A 23,923-nucleotide genomic window follows, 5' to 3' on the forward strand; every position below is an offset into this window, starting at 1 on the left:
ATCCAAACTTTCCCTTCCACTGGCAAAGGAAACTGAAGGCCAATAAAGATTCCTATGCAAGAGGAAGGAGGGTAGGGAACAACTTGTCACAGAAGAAATTGGGTGGAGAGTTCCCCAATGCAGCAGAGCAGATTTTCAAGTCCAAAAGAATGTAGGAAACTGCATAGGGAAAGGACATTGAAAAGGAGCTTTTGTCCTCTGTTAGACTTCCTGTGATGGGCCTCTTCAGAGGTTCCAGTGAAGTGGTGGATGGTGATATTTGGGAATCAATTGGGGTGTGGGACGGAGACAGAGAGATTACTTGTATTCATTCATTATTAAAATAATAATAACTAAAAGCCATGTTTATGTTTCAAGCCTATGTTTTGTCTGCCTGCTCACATGCAAAGTCAATAACATTAAATATTTAATTTTAGATGGAGGACAAAGCAAAATCTGGATTACTGTTTTCTTATGATGTATGCACAGAAAAAAGGTGTATACTACATTCAGGTAAATTGTTTTTATATTTTGAATGTAAAAGTGAATATTCAAAATATTTTTAAAATGTGTAATAGTGAACATGGCCTAGTGAGTATTCCATAACACAACTATTTATCAAATGGTCCTTTAAACCTAATAAAGTTTATTTATCATAATATCAATTATTTATAATATATTATTTTACAAAAATGTGTGTGTGTGTGTGTGTGTGTGTGTGTGTGTGTGTGAAATCAATAAAATAATGAAAAATAGTGGAGGATTTAAATGTTTGTTTTGCAGTGGAATTTAAAATTTCAATTTAAAATTAAAACTGCCTTTTCATGATTATTTGAAATTTTAAAAGGCTTGTAGGATTCTTAAACATGAAGTACATGCAGTATTTTTTAACTTAATTAGCATCTGTTATTGTCAAAGTTGCATTTTGTAAATTTGGTTCAGCCTACCAGGCATCAGTGTGCAATAAGGCCATAGGCAAAGAGAGTTACACATGTTTAGATTTTTAGCCTCAAAGCATCTAATTAGTAATTAAGCAAAACTAATTTTGCCCTGGAAAAAGACACAGATTGGTATAGTTAAAGTGCAACAAGCATCTCTTTTTGTATGCTCTCATTTGTCTTTGAATCCAAAGTGTTACATAACTGTAAAGCTGGCCCAGACATGTAAACACCCCTTGTTTAGTGACTACCTTGGTTAGCAACCATTTGCAAATACAACAGTAATAAAAATATTCATTTCCTGACCAATGTGCTCACTTTTATTCAAAATTTTGTACACATGACATTAGTGGCACACTGTTGTAGCTGTACAAGAACCTTTTCTGAATGACATGGTATTAATCAGTGATCTTCATAGCTTCTCTCTTTCTCTCTCTTTTGCTTAATGATCTAGTTGTTGGAATGGAACATGGTTGTTAAATGAGGAGTGGGCGTAGTTTGTATGTAAAGCACAGAATTGCATGGAGAAAAGAAAGACTACTCCATCACAGCTTTTAGTATTTCCTCTCTGAGATTTTTTTAGACATGTGCAAGCAGTCTCATTATAAAAAAAAAAATTAATGATCTGGTCCCACAAGATTGCATTATATTGGTGCCTTTGGTCTAAGTCTGCAGATGCCCCTGGGCACATAAATGAGAAAGCAAGATTCTCCATAGGTTTTTTTCCTTTTTTTTTTGTCCAGAATACCTTTGAGTTCACCCAGGCTTAAAAACATCTGAGGAGAGGAGTGGAACAGAACAACATTCTGGGAATCAGCACTTTCCTTTCCTATGTTCTGACTCATTTTAAAAAGAAGGAAGGAAATTTAAAAAAAAGTTTCTCTTAAAATAATGATTGGCTTCTGAATAGGATTCTACATCATGTTTACGGTTGGGTGGAGAAGTTTGTTCATGTTGCTGAGCATTTGGATGTGGAAATCACCCATCGGACTTCCCAGTCAATCTCTCTATTGAGATGAGAGCAAGTACACACATCAACTCAGTTCAGCTAACAAGAGTAACCTTTATTAAACATCAGCAAATATTTAAAAAATTGGCAGAAAGGGACAAAAGGTGGGCAAAAGAATAGAGACAGGAGGACACAAATGACAGGCAATAATTTAGATTTATATATCTGCCTAAATATCAAAAGGCACAAGCCTTCCAGAGCCACTGGAAACCATACTAATGATCACGGAGAGTCCCAAAGGAAGTGGCCTTTGGTTCTTCCACCTTTAAACCTTTTGTGTATATAGGACATGAAGTGATCCAGCCCTTATTCTGCAATGTGAAAGAAACAGTTTTGTAGAATGGAATGGTGCATCCAACAGTAGGTGCATTTTTGGAGATGAATTGTGTGTGTGTGTTTGGCACTACTTGAGTATCTTCTGTGAAGTGAGAATTGTTGCAGGGATAATTTAGGGTGTTGTCTTTACCATTAGCAGCTTGTTGTTTTGGCTTTTAGAAAATTGGAGGATGACATGCACATGGTTTTTTGTTTTGCTTTTGAGATAGATTACAAATTTTATTGTGTTATCAGAGTTGTCTTGAGAGTTTGATATATATCAAACATCACTGAGCATCACTGGAAAATATTTTGCTGTGGGGAACGGATGTTTTGGGGTTTAAGACATAGAAGTCTATCTTGGTCATAGTTTCTTTAGTAAGTTAATTACAACGGCTGATGTTAATTTGCAGTTCCGCAATCCTATATTTTACCTAGAGACACCCCCATTAAAAACCTTAAAGGCTGTATTATTGAAACAATATTTGGCCATTGAATTTCATGAATCTCAGTGGAATGCCTTATGTGAAAATTCTTTTAAAACAATTTCATCAAGTTATCAAGAAATTGTATAGAAGAAATTCCTAAATAGCATCATAATGCATTAAAATTATATGACATCCATCTAAATTTTTTCAAATTGTGCTGGAGATAAACATATATTTATTATTTTGTTTTTGATGCAATGGTAAGCATCGCAACAATCTTTTAAAGTGAACCATGCAGTGGTATTGGTATGTTTTCTACATTTTAAAAAGTGCTACTTTTAAAAAATCAGTTTTAATTATTAATAATGGTCATTCTGAAATACTGAAAAATCAAAGCATAATATTCTTAGACTGATAGCAGATTCTAAAGTGTGGGAAACTGCACTGACACAAAATTAATTCAGAAGCAAAATTTAAATTTAATAATAAAAAATAAATATCATTTATTAGATAAACATTACGGTTTTTTAGATTTCTTCTATCAGCATAAATGACATCTTTTAAGAAATATATTAAATGATAATGATTAATTGTTGTGTTCTCAGCACTCTTTTTCATACACACACACACACACACACACACACACTCTTCAGTATTCCCAAAGACTAAGAATATATTTTTTAAATTCTTTCTTTTTCCTGCATTTTGCTTTTATAATTGGGGAGGGGGGTAGGGAGTAAATTATACCATAATTCGGTGCTCTAGGCCACGTTCCATTCTTCCCAGATTTTGCTCAAGAGTATTCCCCAACTTTGTAAAATAGATTTTGAGAATGTTTCAGAATGGGACCAGAGAAGGAAGGAGATATATTTGTTTACCATGAAGAGAGAGACAGGCCAACCCTTCTTATAAAGTGCCAGCCCAAGACTGAGTAATAACCACAGATGTATTATTACAGTTTAGCTGCCAAGACAGATACTTGGCACATCCTGCTCTGTTTTCCTTTCTGATTAAATACATGGATTAAGAGAATCAACCTTTGCATACCTCCTTAAAATTAAGTCTCATTTAGTGTAGCAGGACTTAATTCATTTTCTTTCGAAGTCTCTATAGCATTGCAGCCTAAATTATGACAAGGCTGCTACTTCTTTTTAATGTAAGGTTTGCTAAAGCTTTTGTAGCAATGAGCCTGGGGACAAAGCCTGCAACGTGGTTGGGTTGATTTGTTTGTTAGTGTTTTGGTTGTTTACCCTGGTTGCATATATCAGAATAACAGAGTTGGAAGTGACCTTGTAGGTCATCTAGCCCAACCCTCCGCCCAAGGAGGAGACACTACACCATTTCTGACAGATGGCAGTCCAATATTGTTGTGTTTATTATATGGTGTTTTTAATTGCTGTTAACTGCCCAGAATCATGGATTTGGGATGGGCAGCCATAAATAATAGAGAAACTACCTGTGGAAGAAAGGGCCCCTCCTTATAAATCCAGATAGTGCTCGACTTAGGACCACAATTGAACCCACCATTTCTGTTGCTAACTGAAACATATGTTAAGTGAATTTTCCCCATTTTATGACTTTTCTTGTCACAATTGCTAAGTGAATCATTGCAGTTGTTAATTTAGTAACCCAGTTGTTAAGTAAATCTGGTTTTCCCATGGACGTTGCTGGTGAGAAAAGGGGATCCCCACAAAAAGGGGATCACATAATTGCAACTGTCAGAAATATGAATCAGTTGCCAAGCATCTAAATTTTAATTACATGACTACAGAGATGCTGCAGTATTGTAAGTGTGAAAAATAATCCCTTTTTTTCAGCATCATTGTAACTTCAAACGGTTACTAAACAAACTGTTGTAAATTGAGGAATATCTTTATCATGTTTCCTCTGATAGGTCACATGATATTTCCTTCATCACACCCGCAGCCTAATAGTGAGATAGCCATAACAGTATTTGTGTTAAAGAAGTATTTCCCTCTTATTATTATACTCTCCAAGGGCAATCCTTGTCTGCTTTTTCCTTGGAAGAAATTCAGGTGATTATACTGGTTTGAAGCAGAAGCTACAGAGACAGAATAAGCATTAGCAGTAAGGATAGCAAATTTCTTATCAGGATAGGTTTCTGCTGGTTCAGGGATGGGCAGAGAACATTTCAAGTCATCAGTAGGAAAAGGCCCAATGATAGCTGGATTTACATGTATGTTTGAACCTGAAATCTGCTTAGTTTAGTGCCACCCCCATACAATTTCATTCCTCATTTAATTTCTTCTATTTTGCTTGCTTGCTTGCTTACTTACTTGCTTGTGCTTGGCTCCCTTAGCTTGAGGATGACATCGTTGTCAAGCAGAATTATTTCAGCACAATAAAAAATTTTGCACTTCAGTTGTCATCAGAAGACTGGATGATTCTAGAATTCTCTCAGCTGGGGTTCATTGGTAAGAAAAAAAAATCCCTTACATAATTTTTAAAAGGGAAGGATAGAAAAGCGCTGTAAAATCTGGGAAAGTAGTTTAACAACCCCCATCCCACATACAAAAACAACTTTACAGTTCATTTTGTAATATGAAAATATTAGTTGTAAAATTTCCCGTGCTAGATTATGTGTAGATAGCATTTAACATGTAACAAAACGCATGTGATAGAAAAGGGAATAATGTTATAATGTCTGCAGTTCTTAAATAAAAATTTTAAAATTGAAGTATAAGCCTTAAATGGACTTCAGTCATCTAAACAAATTCATTTATAGATTAAGACAAATGAAAAGCAATGTTTTAAAAGCTTTCTTAATGTCTTATTTCTGCCTCTATCAAGGCCAGCAATTCAATATTTGCTTCTGAATCCATATTTGAAGAGAGATTCTACTTTCCTTGTATGTTAATATTAGTCTGATACAAGTTTTTGAAGATACTGGGTTTCTTTAAAAAAGAGTGTGACTTCTCTAATTCTTCACTACCGTAGTATGGCACTATAATTTCTAGCATTTGGTATACTATGTTCAACTAACAGCCTCCTTTAAATTGATAATGGAAACAAACGCCTAATCTCCCATTCAGTAGAGGGGGAAAAAGGAGTAATGACAAAAGCAGGGTTGCACCGTGATGCAAACTTTCCCTTTTGTATGAGTGTTTTGTCAAAGTGGTATGATGCTGCATGTGGCATTTGACAAAAAAGTGATTGCTGTAGGTACCTTTGCTTCGACATCTGCTGAAATGAATGCAACAGTTCCTATGAATTGAGGAAGACCACCTTTGCCCGAGAAACCCTGCACAAACAGGGAATGCCTTAATCAGAGTGTAAGACATATCATGAGATATGAGCCTTGGTAGTACAGGGGTTTAAGGCACCCTGTTATTAAGCTGGTTATTAAGACCAGCTGCCTGCAATTACTGCAGGGTTCGAATCTCGCCAAGGTTCAAGGTTGACTCAGCCTTCCATCCTTTCTAAGGTAGGTGAAATGAGGACCCAGTTTGTGGGGGCAATAAGCTGACTTTGTATAAATATACAAAAGGATGAAGGCTATTGCTGAGCACATTGTAAGCCGCCCTGAGTCTTCGGAGAAGGGCGGCATATAAATCAAATTAAAAAAAAAAATGAGAATGTTTAGTTCTGGAAGAAAAATGTAGCATAAAACAGAAAATATAATTATGGATGCCAGTTTTTAAGAATTTTGATCTCCAAAGGGACAGTTTAGAGTATTAATTGTTAATAAATGAGAAGGTACAGCGAAATGAAATTTAATATACATTAGTTTTAGTTTTATGTTTGAAAGTGTGTTCATCTAGGTAGCAGTTCCATGCCCTTGTGTCTTCAGCCTTTCTTTTTACCTAAATGAACCTATTAACCTAAATTATTCTAGTGCAAATTTATACTGAGAGTGCTACATTATATAAAAAGAGCAACTTGCAGTAATTTGCTGGTTCAGATTCTAAACAACAGAGTTTTGGGTTCATACTCTTTAATGGAACACTGCATTTATCACTCAAAGTGCTAAATTATTGTTGATACATTGTTATTTACAGGTAAATTATTATTTACAGGTAAAATGTTCCAGTCTCCAGATATTACACTCATTGTAGAGTTCATACTTATGTTTTATAAAGAGAAACCAATTGACTGGCTCTTGGATCACATTCTTTGGGTGAAAGTATGCAATCCGGAGAAAGATGCAGTAAGTTGGTTTGAGAGTTTAATGTTTCTGAAAAGTCTACCTATATGACATGATTGTAAGAAAATATGTTAAGAAACCTAGTCATAGTTTTTATAGCTCTTTTCTAAATTATAGTTTCTTGTAGATAAACAACGTTTAGTGTATTATGAAATGATTAAGAAGATATGATTAATGGTTGAGACATTACCAGAAAGAAATCTGAAGCTGTGCAAAGCTTTCGGATGCGGTGGCTCAGTGGCTAAGACGCTGAGCTTGTCGATCGAAAGGTCGGCAGTTCAGCGGTTCGAATCCCTAGTGCCGTGTAATGGGGTGAGCTCCCATTACTTGTCCCAGCTTCTGCCAACCTAGCAGTTCGAAAGCACGTAAAAAATGCAAGTAGAAAAATAGGGACCACCTTTGGTGGGAAGGTAACAGTGTTCCATGCACCTTTGGCGTTTAGTCATGCCGGCCACATGACCACGGAGACGTCTTTGGACAGCACTGGCTCTTCGGCTTTGAAACAGAGATGAGCACCACCCCACAGAGTCGGGAATGACTAGCACATATGTGTGAGGGGAACCTTTACCTTTAAAACTTTTGGATGGAGCATTTTGAAAAGCATGATTAATATAACTGAATGTCTTGAAATGTTAAAGAAGAACATTTTCTAGAAGGTTTGGCAAGGCAGTTTCAAAAACTGTCTTTGGCTGTGGGTATGTGCATACACAGACAGCAATTCTCTGAAACTGCCAGAAAAACAAGGCAGCTCTGTGTGCAAGTATCTGTAGTCACAACCATGAACCATTTTGAAGCAATCACACCAAACTTTGCAGAAAACCTAAGGCAAAGGGAGAATGTTTTACTTATGCTAGCATACTGTATTTTGCAAAAAAACAACAACACACCTTTGCACAGCCCTACTATACAAACACTGCAGAGGCCAAGTACTATAAAGACTGGATTATATCCTCAAAAAAATTCAACTTCTCCAACTGTGCCCCAGCAGATAGCATGCCTTCTGCAGGTGGCCAGCAGAGAACATCCTGCCTGAAGTTTGAACACTCATGGCCTACTGTCTGGTAGGCCAAACAGATTGCTGGGGGAGGAGAGGGAGGGAATCTTCCTGAATCTACTTAGGGATAAACATGCATTTGTGTGAAGGTATTCCATTCCCTTTTTCCAAATGTAGATTCCTTTCTACCACCATGTTTCCTGGCCTATGGATTGAAAGCTGCAATAGTTGAAGTGTTTACCCTGTGTTGAGAATGCCTAATTAATAGAATACTTTGCCTAGGGCAGGATCTATGTAACTCAGGTAGGGAAGGATGGTCCTTTTATGACTTGTGGACTTCAATTCCCAGAATTCTTTGAAGTCCACAAGTCATAAAAGGGCCATGGTTCCCCACCCCTGATGTAACAGAAAAAAAAACTGTGAGGAGCAGGGAAGGACAGACAATTCTTCTCTGCCTAACTCTCTCTGTCAGCCTTGGGATGCACTGCTTCCCTTGTTCCTTCCCTTGCTTGCCCTTTTGTAGGAAAGGGCTGTCCTGTCAGCAGCAGTAGCAAGGGGTTAGGGACATGGAGCAGAAGTTTTCCCAATTCTATTTCTGCAAAAATCAAGCCAGAATTCTTTTTTAAATGAACCAGGGAGCAATTCAGACTCAGAAGCTAGAAGAAGTGATGAAGCAAAAGTTCCCTTCAATGGGAAAAGAGTTACTTATAAACCCTGTAGAACTTTTTATTAAGTCCAGACACAAAAAGAGAGGCAGGATGATCGTAGTGAAGTAAAACAACCATTTATTTTGGGCAACAGGAACAACAACAAAAATAACTACGAACTGAGGGCTGCCCGAGGCTGCAGCTCCTTTTACAGGGAGCTGTCCAGTATGTCAGCCATTGGTGCTTGTTCATTTTCCTGCTGGGGAAAATGAACCAATGAGTGAAGGCTGATGTATGACTCACTCCTACTTGCATGTTCAACACTCCTCCCAATGAGTGATGGCTGATGTAAGACTCACTCCTACTTGCATATTCAACACCTTTCCACTACAAAGCGCAAAAGAGTTGCTTCTGCAATGTGAGGCATGCACAGATAAGGGATACAATTGACCTTATGTTGAACTCAACTGCTAGGGACTTCCATTAAATTCATACTATTTTTTCTTCGCCATAGTACAATTTGACATTGTCCTTTTTTGTGTGCTGCTTTTCAACCCCAAATAGATATGTTCAGCTGTCAAACATAGGCAGTGTGGTGAGGCTTGGAAAACAGGAGTGGTTTTTGAACGGCTTCAAAGTTCATGTGTGGAAATGTTGGCTGTACACCTTGCTTAGCTAGAACCTATGTCTTACAATGAATTTTTTCATGGCCTTTGAAAAGAAATGATTTATCTGATGAAAGAGAAATGAAGTGTGGAAGCAAATCATATATATTGCTTCCACATTTCACATATATATCAATATGAGAAAATTATTGAAAGGAGAAGAAAATAATAGACAGAAGTAGTTTATACTAAAATCAGAAATACAAATTGATTTGTCCAATTATAGTTTTCAGATCAAATCATAACAATAAGAATGATGCCTGATACATTATATTATTAGGCATAACATTTTTATTTTTTATTTTAATTTATTTATTTTAATTAAGTGCATTTCAAATCAGAGTGACATTATAGGTTGCAGAAGTAAAAGCTGCAGTTGAACAATATATTTTTCTCAGAAATGGCATTTAGAAATCCTAGCAGCTGTGAGAGATGAATGATAAACTATTAATTACTTCCTATAAAATCACTTACTAAAGTTCTGATGACTGAATTTTTGTAGTGGTGTGAATATGTTATTTTAATATGCTAAATAAAAACAAGGTAAGAATGCAATAAATGGCCCAGATAGCCAGTTTTTAAGCCATGTATAATGATGATGTGTCTTATGCTAAAAATATTTCCACCATTTTGTTAAAGAAACATTGTGATCGCCAGAAATCGAATCTCAGAATAAGGTTCAGGCCTTCACTTTTTCAGCATGTGGGTCTACACTCTTCCCTAGAAGGAAAGATTCAAAAACTCACAGTGAGTACTGACAGAAAGCAATATATACATATACCAATTTTTGGAAACTTGTTCATTAATCTTAATTAAGAACTACATATTTTTAAATATAAATTTCTTAACTATATACTGAATTTAAATACAATTGCCACAAAATCTAAGTATAATTCAGTCGTTAAGTGAAACATCACATGACCATGACTTTACTTCTTTGTTGTCTATTAACTCTGTCACAACTCAGTTGGGAAGAATTGGATGTATGTTTGTGTGGTTCTTGTGCTTGCAGGCACTTGACAATTGGCTGTAAGTGCTAATAGATTGCCAGACATCTAGATCATGATCACATGACTGCATCTAGTAATCCCTAAAATCTTTCCTTTCCTTTCCTTTCCTTTCCTTTCCTTTCCTTTCCTTTCCTTTCCTTTCCTTTCCTTTCCTTTCCTTTCCTTTCCTTTCCTTTCCTTTCCTTTCCTTTCCTTTCCTTTCCTTTCCTTTCCTTTCCCTTCCCTTCCCTTCCCTTCCCTTCCCTTCCCTTCCCTTCCCTTCCCTTCCCTTCCCTTCCTTCCTTCCTTCCCCTCAGTCTTGCTTAAGTCAGTGATTTGATTTATACTGATCAGTTTATAATTCTCTTAGAGGGGTGTTAATCAGAGACTCATAGTGCTTGGGTATGGGTCATGATGGGGAGATGATATTATTTCAAGATTACCCTTTTTAGGTGAGAAGAGTTCAGAAGCTCTTCTAATGCCATACTCACTCTAGCTGACCATCTTATATGCTGACCTGAGCATTGCACCACATGCAATGGGACCAAAAGTTCTATCTTATCTAAATGAAGAGACAGTATCATTGGTAGATGATCACAGTCAGAAGTGCTAACTGTTGTATGGTCTCTTAAGAAATTCACAAGTCCTGAAGCAAGGGCTGTATCATCTATTGTGCTCAAATTGAGGCCAGACCAATATGTAAACTCCCCTGGTCTGTCCCTAGGATCAACACCATTTAGGATATGTAAACTGAGGTTGCTAAAGCATTTTGCAAGACAAAAATCTGTGAAGTTAGATTTTGGACCTTGGATTGGTGGCTCTCCAACAGTGGAGGCAAATATACCTCTGGAGGATATTTATGAGGTTTGAATAGCAATAGCAATAGCACTTAGACTTATATATCGCTGCACAATGCTTTACAGCCCTCTCTAAGCAGTTTACAGAGTCAGCATATTGCCTCCAACAATCTGGGTCCTTATTTTACTGATCTTGAAAGACTGAGTCAATCTTGACCTGATGAGAATTGAACTGCTGAACTGCTGGCAGTTGGCAGTCAGCAGAATTAGCCTGCAGTACTGCATTCTAACCACTGTGCCACCACCGCACTAAAGGGCCTAATCATTATGGCCAAATCTTGCATTAAAATCTCCTTCTATGATTATTATTATTATCAAATATATATGCCTCCCACCTCATGGTTTAAGGTTAACTCTGAAATCTACTTGTGGATAAGTTAACATCAGTTTGAATTAGTAGTTTTTTAAGCATTGCCAAGTTTCTTTACATTCAACCTGAATTTTTGAGGGGAGTAAATATACATTTATCATCAGAAGTGAGCAATGTTTAAATTTTACCAACGTTGATGTTGCAATATTCCTAAGTGAATTCAACTCAGTGCAGCATATTTTCAATTTGGTAGAAACTAATATAGTCAAGCCTCACTTTGCCTCCCTTTTGGCCAGAAGCAATTGCTTCCGATGAGTTTATGTGACAACTGTCTTGTGTCTCCTGTCTTCCCCTGTCTATGGTTTCTTGCTTTTGGTTGTTTAATATTCAGAAATGTTAGGCTGCTTTTGTGGCTTTGAAGAAGCTGAAACTCCTGAATTTATTCTGTGTCACTTCCTTCTTTTGCTTATTTTCTTGCCATCTCTTGATTGCTTTCATGATAGTACAGTTAGTCCTTGACTTACAACCGCAACCGGGACCGGAATTTCCATTCCTAAGCAATGAGGTTACTGTGTGAGTCACACCTGATTTTATAACTCTTTTTGCCACGGTTGTTAATGAATCCCTTCATTATGAATGCAGTTATTAAGCAAATCGTGCCATCATCAAATGGCTTCCCCTATTAGCAATAGCAATAGCACTTAGAGTTATATACCGCTTCCTAGTGCTTTTACAGCCCTCTCTAAGTAGTTTACAGAGTCAGCATATTGCCCCCAACAATCTGGGTCTTCATTTTACCCACCTCAGAAGGATGGAAGGCTGAGTCAACCTTGAGCTGGTGAAATTTGAACTGCTGAACTGCAGCTAGCAGTCAGCTGAAGTAGCCTGCAGTGCTGCACTCTAACCACTGTGCCACTTTGGCTCTTAACTTTGCTGCTTGGAAGCCAGCTGGAAAGATTGCAAATGGCGATCACCTAACCCCGGGACGCTGCAGCTGTTGTAAATGCATCCCTGTTGCCAAGCGCCTACATTGTGATCATGTGACCATCAGGGTGGTGTGATGATTGTAAGTGTGAGAATTTGTTTTCAATCACTGTTGGAATTTCAAACCAAATTCATAACCAAATGGTTGTAAGTCTAGGATTAACTGCAGGTGTAGGAGGTTGTTTCTCATGCAATAAATAAAATATTGCTAACTATAATATTCCATAGATTGAAAAAGAAAACAGTTTAAAAACAAAAATAAGGTAAACAAAGCTTAAAAATTGGAAATTTATAAACAGGAGTTAGGAAAGTCTGTAGGACAGGGGTATCAAACTCGTGGTGTCACAGCGGCTGTGGGTGTGGCCAGCGTGTGACGCATCCAGCCCATGGGCCGTGAGTTTCACAACCCTGCTGTAGGAAGATGCTGTCATGTCACCATGCCCTCCCCCACATTTTCCTATATGTTATGGGACAAAATATCCAGATGTAGTGCTTAGGGGAGCTTTTCACTACAATTTTGTCTAAGTGAAATGTGTCATGGAAAATTGTCACAAATGATTTTTATCAAGAAAAATTTAATAACCTAGAAAAGCACAGGAAATGTATTTATTGCCCTACACCTCTATACTTTGTTGTTGTTGTTGTTCTACCCTTAACATTATATCTTGTCATTTTTTTGTAGGATAAAGACTTCTTGAAACCATTATTGCATAAAATTCATGTGAATCCACCAGCAGAGGTTTCTACAACATTAAAAGTCTATCAAGGGCATGCTCTTGAAAAAGCCTACATGGGTGAAGACTTTTTTTGGGCTATTACGCCAGTTGCTGGAGATTATATTTTGTTTAAATTTGACAAGCCAGCTAATCTAGAAAGGTAACTATTTTGTTTTCATTTTAATATGAAACATCTCCTGGGCTGGAGGGGCTTAATATCTCCTGGTAGTAAATGAAACAGTGAAGATACTACCGGTAGTCCTTGACCACCACTTGGACCCAAATTTTCTTTGCTAAGCAAGGCAGTTAAGTGAGCTGTGCTTCATCCTATTATTCTGTTATGGGCTTTTTGCCACAGTTGTTAAGCGAATCACTGCAGTTGGTAAGTCAACCTTGCAGTCATTAAGCAGGGGCTGCCACAAAGAAGAGGGAGTCAAGCTATTCTCCAAAGCACCTGAAGGCAGGACAAGAAGCAATGGATGGAAACTGATCAAGGAGAGAAGCAACCTAGAACTAAGGAGAAATTTCCTGACAATGAGACCAATTAATCTGTGGCACGACTTGCCTCCAGAAGTTGTAAATGCTCCAACACTGGAAGTTTTTAAGAAAAGATTGGATAACCATTTGTCTGAAATGGTATAGGGCCATGATGGCGAACCTATGGCACGCGTGCCACAGGTGGCATAGGTAGCCATATCGGTGGGCATGCGAACTCAGCTCCGCCAGCTGATTTCAGGCCTTCTGGGCCCACTAGAAGTAGGGAAACAGGCTGTTTCTTGTCTCCTGAGGACCTTGTGGTGGGAAGGCCCGTTTTTCTCTCTACCCAGCCTCCAGAGCCTTTGTAGGAGTCTGGGGAGGGTGAAAATGGCCTTCCCCACCCCCCCGGAGGCCCTCTAGAGGCCCAAAACAGCCTGTTTGCCAACTTCCAGTGGGAACCCCCACCCCCACCCCCACCCCGCTCCTGGCATGCAATAGAAAAAAGGTTAGTTATCACTGGTAAAGGGTTTCCTGCCTAAGCAGGGGGTTGGACTAGAAGACCTCCAAGGTCCCTTCCAATAATTCTATTCTATTCTATTCTATTCTATTCTATTCTATTCTATTCTATTCTATTCTATTCTATTCTATTCTATTCTATTCTATTCTATTCTATTCTATTCCATTCCATTCCATTCCATTCCATTCCATTCCATTCCATTCCAAATCTAGTTTCCCCATTTTTTTTTTAATTTGATTTATATGCCGCCCTTCTCCAAAGACTCAGGGTGGCTTACAATGTGTTAAGCAATAGCCTTCATACTTTTGTATATTTATACAAAGTCAGCTTATTGCCCCCACAAACTGGGTCCTCAATTTACCCACCTTAGAAAGGATGGAAGGCTGAGTCAACCTTGAGCCTGGTGAGATTCGAACTTACAGTAATTGCAGACAGCTGGTGTTAATCACAATGCTATCAGTCTGCTGAGCCACCAGGCCCTTCTTCTAGCAAGCATTGACTTTGCTTGCTAGAAGCCAGCTGGGAAGGTTACAAATAGTGATCACTTGACCCTGGGACAGTGCAACTGTCATCAATCAATAGTTATCAAATGCTCAAATTTTGATCACATGACCATGGGGAAGCTGCAGTGGTCATAAGTATGAAAACTGGTTATAAGTAACTTTTTTCAGTGCTATTGTAACTTTGGTCACTAAATGAATAGTTGTAAGTCAAGGACTACCTGTAGTTTCCTAAAGTACCCAGAATGAATAGATTCTACTTGAAAAATTTCCTTCAGAGATTCTTTCTTTTCAGTGGGAGAGAATTCAAAAAATAAGAAACCGATAGAAAGGGGTTGAAAAATCTGCTAAATAAAATATATTACAAGTAGTCCTCAACTTACAGCAGTTCATTTAGTGACCATTTGAAGTTACAACGGCACTAAAAAAAGTGACTTATGACCATTTTTCACACTTATGACAGTTGTAGTAGCATTCCCATAGACACGTAATCAAAATTTAGACGCTTGGCAACTGACTCATATTTATGACGGTTGCAGTGTCCCTGGGTCATATGATCACCTTTTTGGACCTTCTGACAAGCACAGTCAATGGGGAAACCAGGTTCATTTAACAACTGTGTTGCCAACTTAACAACTGCAGTGATTCACTTAATAACTGTGGAAGAAAGGTTGCAAAATAGGGCCAAACTCACTTAACAAACAGAAATTTGGGACTCAATTGTGGTTGTAAGTCAAGGACTATCTTTACATTGTGGGAAGGTAAGAAGAAGCATGAATCCCTGAAATCAATGAGGCATCTTCCCTGAATGGAAGGATTTGCATTGAAGAGAGATCTGTATAATTCTAGGAATTTTTCATATCTCTCAATCATTATGTAGAATCCCTCACTGAGTTAATATTATACATGTGTTCACAAGACATCTTTATGATTATGCTTACAAAACGTCATGTTCAGTTTGATGAGGAACAAGAATCTATAATTCTGCAAATATGAAACACGAGTACCATAAATTTTCTGTTGTTTGGAAATGACTGACATTTTGTGTTTAGCTGCTATTATGAAAAGATGGCATATCCTGTTTCATGGGTGGACCATCTCAAGTGCTGCTTTGTTCTCCCACAGTAACTTGGCTGAAATAATATAATAAAGTGGCTGCTTTAAGCAAATGTTAAATGCAGTAATATAAATGAAGGAGGATTTGTAAATTGTGAAATCCTGTTTGTTTAATTTCTATAGCTGCCCATTTCTGTCAATTTTCTCTGGGTGGCTTACAGTTCAATACCTATTGTTATTTTTGTGCATCATCTTATTCTGAGAAACAATCTCACGGTTCTTGCTATCTTTTGCTTACTATTGTTATGCAATAATAGCAAACTTAGAAATTGATAAGGCTATCTTGCTTGAACTGAATGTTACAATCATATCACAATGTTTGCTCAGTCTTAATTTTGCTGCTAAATTAGAATAGCATCAGTTTGATGTTTTGCAAGCTGCCATATCTGAATTATATACTAATTTCCAGTCTTTTAAATAATCTTCCATTATATTAAATTCTTAATGTGGATGCTATATTCAGTTTTGTTTCTTGCTGTAGATAGCATACGATAAAGATAGAACAACTGGTATTCTTGAGATATTTCTGACGTAGCTCATGTAGTTCAAAAAATGTGGAGTGCATTTGGCTACTAAATTTTTGTATATGAGTGAAAAAAAACAGGGTCATTTTGAACTCAAATGCTAAGATTTTAACAGCAGTGCAACGCTTCCTGTGAAATGGGAACTGTCCATTTTCTTTTAACATTTTGCACAATTCTGCCAAGTATGCTCCTATTCTGAAGATATTCAGATAACAATTTTGTTACTCTGATGTCATCTAAACTGAGTTTGAGTTAGAAAAACATTTTTCATGTTTTTCATATGAAATCTCATGAATGGCAAAATGGCCTTTAATTAGATTCTTAGCAAAGAGATAGAGCAAAAAGTCTTCTGTACTTCTGTTGTTATAACTGAAATTCTGCTAGTTATCTTGTTCACCTATTTGAAACTATCCATAATGAATTGTTTGCAAGATCAGTTTTGAACATTATGTTTTGTTTTTCGTCCTTGATAGCAATTCTTTGCATATTACCTGAAAGTAAACTTTTCAATAGATAGAATTAGAGATACATGGGTGATTTGTGATTGTTTTTACAATTTGTTTTGCTTTATTGTTTTCCATGATATAGATTCCTGTTCCATAGTGGCAATCCAGAACATCCAGGGGATATATTGGTCAATACAACTGTGGAAGTATTACCTCTTAGGGTATGATAATAAAGTCTATTTCTTTTTCCTTTCTATGGGTGTAACAGCAATACAAATATTTAGCAACAACAGTTGGGACCAGAACTCGATTGCTAAATGGCGCAATCCCTAAATTGGAAAATCATGTGACCATGACTGTGCTTATGATTTTATTTCAGCTTTCCTTTTTTCCTACTCCCAAGCTGAATGCTTACTGCAATTCTGGATAATTAGCAAGAACAGAATTAATGTTTGTGTTACATTCACTGTAGACTAGAGAAAGGGATTACAAGAGAGTAAGCAGGAATACTCTTTTATTAATAATGGGGATCATACTGGCTGTTTGCTTTGCATGCTCAAGGCTGAGAATTTAAAGACAATCACTTCCTTCAATAACTGAGTCTGGAATCACCAGCATTTCTTTTTATCCCACTCTTAAAAAAATAAGCCTGGACTTCGTGAAGCCTATTCTGTAACTATAGCTGGAGGTATTTCCTCCCTCCCCAGAACAGTAAATATTTATAGAGCATCACAATAAACTTGACTTTAGTTGCTAAACTAAAGCTTTCTGTATCTCTTTCAGCACAGGCCATTCTGTAAGTTTTGTAATTCAGCCATAGCTGAAATAATGCTGAGCAATGATAGAACCAAGGAGGGAAGCTGTATTGGACTGCAGGTCTTACAGATGATTAAAAATAAAATTTAAATTATCTACTTATAAATTATTATTAACTTGTAAAACTTCAATTCTGTGTTGTCTTGGGGCTTATTTATTAGTAAATATATTTAGTATTGGACTACAGAAACTTTTTATAGGTTTCAAAGAAGAAGCTGATCAATACATAAATGCCTCATTTATATTATCATGCATATTATGTTAAAATAGGTTGTATATATGTAAATAAAAGGATGTAGCATATCATTATCTTTTAGGAATATTATTTCACTTCCTGGTATCAACCAACCATAGCCTCTTCTGAGAAGGCCCAGTCCAGTCTTGTTGGTTTCCAGAGTATTATGAAGTGGAGATGAGAGGAAAAATTGTGTATTTCTTATTCATTACCATATTAGTATTTGTTAAACAATTAATTAAATCCTTTATCAGTTTGATGATAATTTTTTTATATCTCATTTTTCAGACTAAAGAGCTGGTATTAAGCAAAGAAACCAAAGAGAAACGGTTAGAAGATGGTTATTTCAGAATAGGTAACTAAATAATACTACAGTTCTGTTTTATAGACATTTGAGTACAAAATCTAAGTAACTCAAGTTATGGCTCATTTTGCATTTCTATTGATCTAGCAGCATACTAATCAAGTTCAGGTGACAGAATTTCATGAACCAATGTTACATAAGGTATCTGAGCAGCGATATAGTATTGGCATTACCACAAAATAAGAAGGTATGCTGTGACATGTGGGAACTGTGAAATCTAGGGGAAAAAATGCAACCATCTAATTGTGGATTCTGAAGTCTGCATCACTTAAATGTTGTTATGGTAGAGTAGTAATTCAGAATTTATTCCAAAGTGATACTTTGGAGTGCATAGGGGTGCATATATAGTGTCTCCTTAAAGCAGCCATCTGACTTTACAAAAATACACAGCAGCAGCATTAAATAATTTGAGTCAAGTGCTATTTGCACTCTTCATGTTCTCTGAAGGCCTTCTTTGAAATTGTTCATATTCCAAGTAAATGAAGTGGTCATACTATTTTCATTTGATAGAATAAATAAGTGCTATATTGGCAGATAATTTTTTTGACTTTTTCATATTATACATAAAAATCCAGGTAAGTGTAAGTGATTTGCATTTGATTAGTGGATGCTTATTTAGAATGATTATTTTGCTTTTGAAGGCAAATTTGAAAATGGCATAGCAGAAGGAATAGTCAATCCCAATCTAAATCCAATTACAGCTGTCCGGCTGTTCGTCATACAAAATTCATCCGTCTGGACAATTATAAATGAGGTAAGAGTTAAACAAAGGGTGCTTAATAACTAGAGCATTTGCCTTCAGGCATTTAAATTCTTAAGTTTCTTAAATTAAATATCATGGTATCTTGACTATCTTCGGGACTATTCTGAATCTTTCTCCTTTATAAAAGTGTAGCTGCTGTGCAGTGAAAAGGAATATTAATGCTAATACTGGATGCAAAATTCAGAATAGTTTGACTTTTTTGCATTTTACAGCACTTGTATATTCTTGACTTCCTGTCATAGACTAGATATTCCAATGGTATGAATTGAGTTAGATCCAAATATGTCCTATTTGTTGAAAGGCCCTTTGTCCTTTTCCAATTTTCCTAGCTACAATACTACCCATGCTATTCAGAAGGTTCTCCAGTTCCTGAGATCTGATTTCTAAGAATAGCGGAGAAAGGACATTCATTTCTTCTGTTACCAAGTGCCAAAGTGCTTTCTATCAATATATTCTGCTCATGGGGTCTTTGAACTAGTCCGTTGTAATAGACAGTTCAGAAAACCTTTTACAGTAACCAAGCATGTCAAGTGTGTCAGTTTGCAGGAGTCTTAATGACTTAGATCAGACTTGCCAAATCTGGTGGTCTGTCATATAAGTTCTATACATCTGAAATGTCATGTTGGGAAAAACTCTTTTAGATTAACAGAGAAATTGTGGCTAGTAGTCATATAACAAAGAGCCTTGGTACTACAGTGGTTTAAAGCACCCTGTTATTAACACAGCTGCCTGCAATTTACTGCTGGTTCGAATCTCTCCAAGGCTCAAGGTTGACTCAGCCTTCCATCCTTTCTAAGGTAGGTTAAATGAGGACCCAGTTTGTGGGGGCAATAAGCTGACTTTGTATAAATATACAAAAGTATGAAGGCTATTGCTTAATGCACTGTAAGCCGCCCTGAGTCTCCGGAGAAGGGCGGCATATAAATCAAATTAAAAAAAAAACAAAAAAACAAAGAACTATACCTTATAATAGAAAAGAGGAAGTTTCTGTTTCTCCTTTATCTTTCAGTAGTACTGACCATAGATGTACTGAACAATAGCTCCCAGCAGCCACTTTCATCATGTCTTCTGCTAACAGATACTGTAAATTTTGATCTAGCACAGGGGGGTCAAACTCGTGTTGTCACAGCAGCATCATGGGACGTACTGTATCGGGCCTTATTTTCCCTTCACTAAACCAGGCCCGGTTGACATATCTGACCCTTGGGCTGCTGATCAGTTTGATAGTCCTGATCTAGCAGTTCACTCCATCTCTGATTAATAGTCATTCTTGTATCAAAACACATGCAGAAGCACACTCCAAAAAGGTGATTTTTGTTGGGCTCCCAAGCATTTGTTAAATGTTGCAGAAACTTGATTACATCAGATTGAAAGGCATATGAACTTTGTTTGCTTAAGTGTTTGACTGTTTATTGGAGTCTATCGGACATTTTTCAATTCTACAGATTCATATTTTACAGATTCATATTAAAAAACTCCCCAACTGATCAATATTGAAGAAGTAAGAAGACAGATTTTGAACACTTTTGCAAAATCGTCCAAACTGCAGAAGGAAGATATTGAGTATGCACCTTAATTCAACTCAATTTTCTCACTGAAACACTACCTCCCGTGAATTCTACTGTAATTGAGAATAAAGACTCAGCAAGAAGGATTGATTACAACGTAGAAACTGATATTCACCTGGCATTCTTTATCTAGATTAATAATTTGAACATGAGTTCGGTTGGCTAGGGAGCACATAAATTCTCCTTGGTCTATCCAATGGTGATGGGTTAAGTACATAGAAGGTGTACATATTGTTACATTCCTTGGAAATGAGAAAAAGGTGTTAAAATGCATTTTATGAAGAGGGTACTTTTTGAAAGTCCATTTATTTTGTTATTGAAAACCCTCTTTTATAGATTATCAGGGATATATATTCAAAAATTTTAGGGTATTTAATTTATTAAATAATTTGAAAAGTACATATTTTTATGCCAATAATAACTTGATTAAGTTTTTTTTAATGTATTATCTTACTTCTTGAGTTAGCTGTACATTTTACTTGGTTAATGATCATATTTTGTAATATATTGTCATGGTCAGAAGAGTTAAACTGAATTTGCCAATGAAGCACTTTTGTACCAGACCAGGTTCTCCTGCACAAATCCCACCGAAATAAGAAGGGTTTACACAGAAGAACATCCTCATGAGAGGTTCACAGAATTACAGATATGGTGTTCAAAGATACAAACATGGCGCGCAAGGACTTTGAAGAACATTACCTATGATTTTCATAGCCCTGGAATTAAGGAATTTTATATTTCAATAGAGTGAATGAAGTCTGCAGCAATTTAAAGTTTGAATCATTCCCCATTAAAGGGGTACTTTGATAACAGGTTGTTCTTTTTTAATCTTTGTAAAGTTTTCTTCAATGCAATCAGCCAAGTTGCTCCTTTGGATAGCAATGCCTTCTGAAATCAACTTTTTTTTTTTTGCATCCCCTTTTCAATGAACTCTGCTCAGTGCTTTTGAATGATTTAATTTAGCATTATGTTAGGGATAATGGAATAGATACACAGTAACCTCAGCTGAGCTTTTATAATTGTAACTTTGTCAGTCCTTAAATGTGGAAGTGATTTCTATTTCTTAAGATCCAGCTTCTGCTTAAAAGCATTGCACTCCAGTTGACTGAAGCAAGACTCCTGTGATCTAAATGCTTGTTGTCTTTTGTATGTCAAAGAAAAAAGATGTTTGCTTGGTCAGTAGCCTTGAAGAGAGGCAATTCAAGCACTTTGTGCTCTGTAGCACAGAAAACATGCAATAGTAAAGTAATAATAGTAACAAAAAAAAATTCTTATCTAACTCCAGCCAAGTTATGAAAAGCAAGGCTTTTTTTTTTCTTAGTCCTGTGACTCACACAGGTAAATCTTCAATAGTGATAACTTGTATTGTGAGTTAATTCTTAGATATTTCTGTGTCTCGGATGTAAGTTTTTGCCAAAAATCAGTGTCTCTCTTGCCTTCTATCAAATATAGAAATGATTTGTAATGTATTGAGTGGATTGGATATCTGTTTTCTATTTGAGTCTATGAAGAGTCCATCCACTTCTAAAGAAAAGAAAGATCACAGTATGAAAAAATACTTGAATTGTTTCAAATTATTCAAGATTTGAGATTGCTTTGATTTTAATTAGATGGACCTTATATTTATGAAATAGTTTTGCTGAAATTCTTTGTTGGTTGGGGATGTATGCATACAGAAATGCTTGTATGACATACTAGCTAAGTTATGAATTTGAATATTACTACTTCTATAAAATTAATGGATGGCCTGTACCGATTCCAAAATGGAAGGAATAGTAATAATGGCCTATTTTACAGACATATATTAAACTAATGAAGAACTCTGATTCCTAAATGTTCTATAAATCTTAAATGTTAAAATTATTTTTAGATAACCTGTAAGCTGCCTGTAATACTGAACACTAACTGAATGTGTATTTAATATTGACATGCCACGTTGAGGTGGGTGGGTAGGGTAAGGGGTATTTATGCTAAACTTAATAATGATAATCAAGAATAACATTTTCCTACCCAAAAATAAGGTTGGGTAGGAAAAACATAGAGGATTGGTGAGAAACTGTTCAAAATATGTACCTTTTCTTTATATGGAAAAGGGAATAACGTGTATGAAAATATTCATTTCCGTATTTTAAGTTTGCTATGAACAAGTTGTAAAGCTATATAATCACTTGTCCTAACTCAAGCTAATATAGCAGATCAGTGATATATGAGTCTCTGCCTCATAAATGTGAGATTTTCTATCCCCAGCAGCTTATTCCATTGCAGTTTGTGTAGGTTTATTAACCTTTTGTATTTAATTTAAAAATTAGTCTGAATCTTAGATCTAAATGTTATTTGCTGTTCTCTCCCAAAGACCAATAGATCACTTCCTCCTATTGAATGTATAGTCTTTGGGGAAAGTCTCTCTCTCCAAAATCAGTAGCCAATTGATTTAACAGTAACCCAGAAATCAAGTGATGTCCTCCAATGCAACTTTAGGCATACTTAATCAGATGCAATATTTCCTGTATTCAGTAGTATTCTACTTTGCAGTATTACAGTTGTAATGTTTTAATCCTTAACTTTAAATCTCTACAAATAGACAACTGTTTTAGGTATAAACCATTCCATTTAATAAAGAATTGCACAGATAAGGAGGTATACTAGCAAAGTGTTCCTGTACTGCCAACAGGAAATGAGAAAAAGTAATGAATGTCAATTCTTTATACTGCCAGCTTTAAAGATCCAACAGGCTAAGGATAAATCAGGTAATAATGCCCATCCCCCCCCAAGCAATTGGCCAGTTGTATAAGGATATCTAAATGGACCAATAAACATCTATGTGGATTAATGCTCTAATGAAGAAAAGAGTTGTGTACAATTATCCACCACTTGAGCTATAGTAATAGAATTATCTTAATGGTCTTGTCTTAGCATCATTCTAAATACATTCATTTCATTTGATGTTATAGTAGAGATTATTAAAAATAATTTCAAATGCTTTCTTTTATTTTCTAGTGGAAGATTTAGATTATTGTTTTTTAAGTATAACAGTGAGACAGGCAATGTAATGATTAAGGCATTAGACCAGAAACTGGGAGACCCCGAATTCTAATCCTGCCTTATGCATGAAGCTAGATGAGTGATTTTGGGCAGTCTCCCCCCCTCCCACCTTAGCCTAGGAAGGAGTCAATAGCAATCCACTTCTGAAATCTTGCTAAGAAAACTGCAAAGGCTTGTCCAGGCAATCACCAGAAGTCAGTATAATACTGACTTGAAAGCCAGATGCAAAAAACAAACAAACAAAAAAAACAATATGCATTGAGTTGGTGCTTAGAATAATCTCACTGAACGGAATATGCAAAAAGCTTCTTGCTTTCCAATAACCGTGACTCTTTCATCAGGACATGAGTGCAACTATAATATATTAGATAGTCCTCAGTGTAAAATCACAATTGGGACCAGAATTTCTGTGGCTAAAGAAGGCAGTGGTAATGTATGGTAATCCTGCCCAATTTTATAGCTTTTTTTTTTTGCCACTTTAAGCAAATCACTGCAGTTCTAAAGTGAATCTGGCTTCCCCCATTGACTTTGCTTGTCAGAAGCCGGCTGGGAAGGTTGC

The 23,923-nt window shown here is 36.4% G+C and overlaps 1 protein-coding gene across 2 annotated transcripts in view; it reads left to right on the plus strand.

The window, feature by feature from the left end:
* Positions 1-20,241, plus strand: part of MGAT4A (alpha-1,3-mannosyl-glycoprotein 4-beta-N-acetylglucosaminyltransferase A) — a 69,816-nt gene extending 49,575 nt beyond the window's left edge. The window contains exons 7-15 of one of the 2 annotated variants that reach the window (XM_070943234.1): positions 417-492; positions 4,990-5,104; positions 6,707-6,837; positions 9,780-9,887; positions 12,963-13,156; positions 16,719-16,797; positions 17,916-17,982; positions 18,633-18,745; positions 20,215-20,241. In XM_070943234.1, coding sequence (XP_070799335.1) covers positions 417-492; positions 4,990-5,104; positions 6,707-6,837; positions 9,780-9,887; positions 12,963-13,156; positions 16,719-16,797; positions 17,916-17,982; positions 18,633-18,745; positions 20,215-20,241 — 910 coding nt within the window. Of the gene's footprint in view, positions 1-416; positions 493-4,989; positions 5,105-6,706; positions 6,838-9,779; positions 9,888-12,962; positions 13,157-16,718; positions 16,798-17,915; positions 17,983-18,632; positions 18,746-19,083; positions 19,160-20,214 lie in introns of those variants that run through there. The other variant, XM_070943233.1, reaches the window with a different exon arrangement.
* The last annotated feature ends 3,682 nt before the right edge of the window (positions 20,242-23,923 follow it).

The sequence above is a fragment of the Pituophis catenifer genome, unplaced genomic scaffold, assembly GCF_029215685.1.
Source record: "Pituophis catenifer annectens isolate HBS135680 unplaced genomic scaffold, rPitCat1.0.hap2 SCAF_4, whole genome shotgun sequence".
Taxonomy (NCBI): Eukaryota; Metazoa; Chordata; class Lepidosauria; order Squamata; family Colubridae; genus Pituophis; species Pituophis catenifer.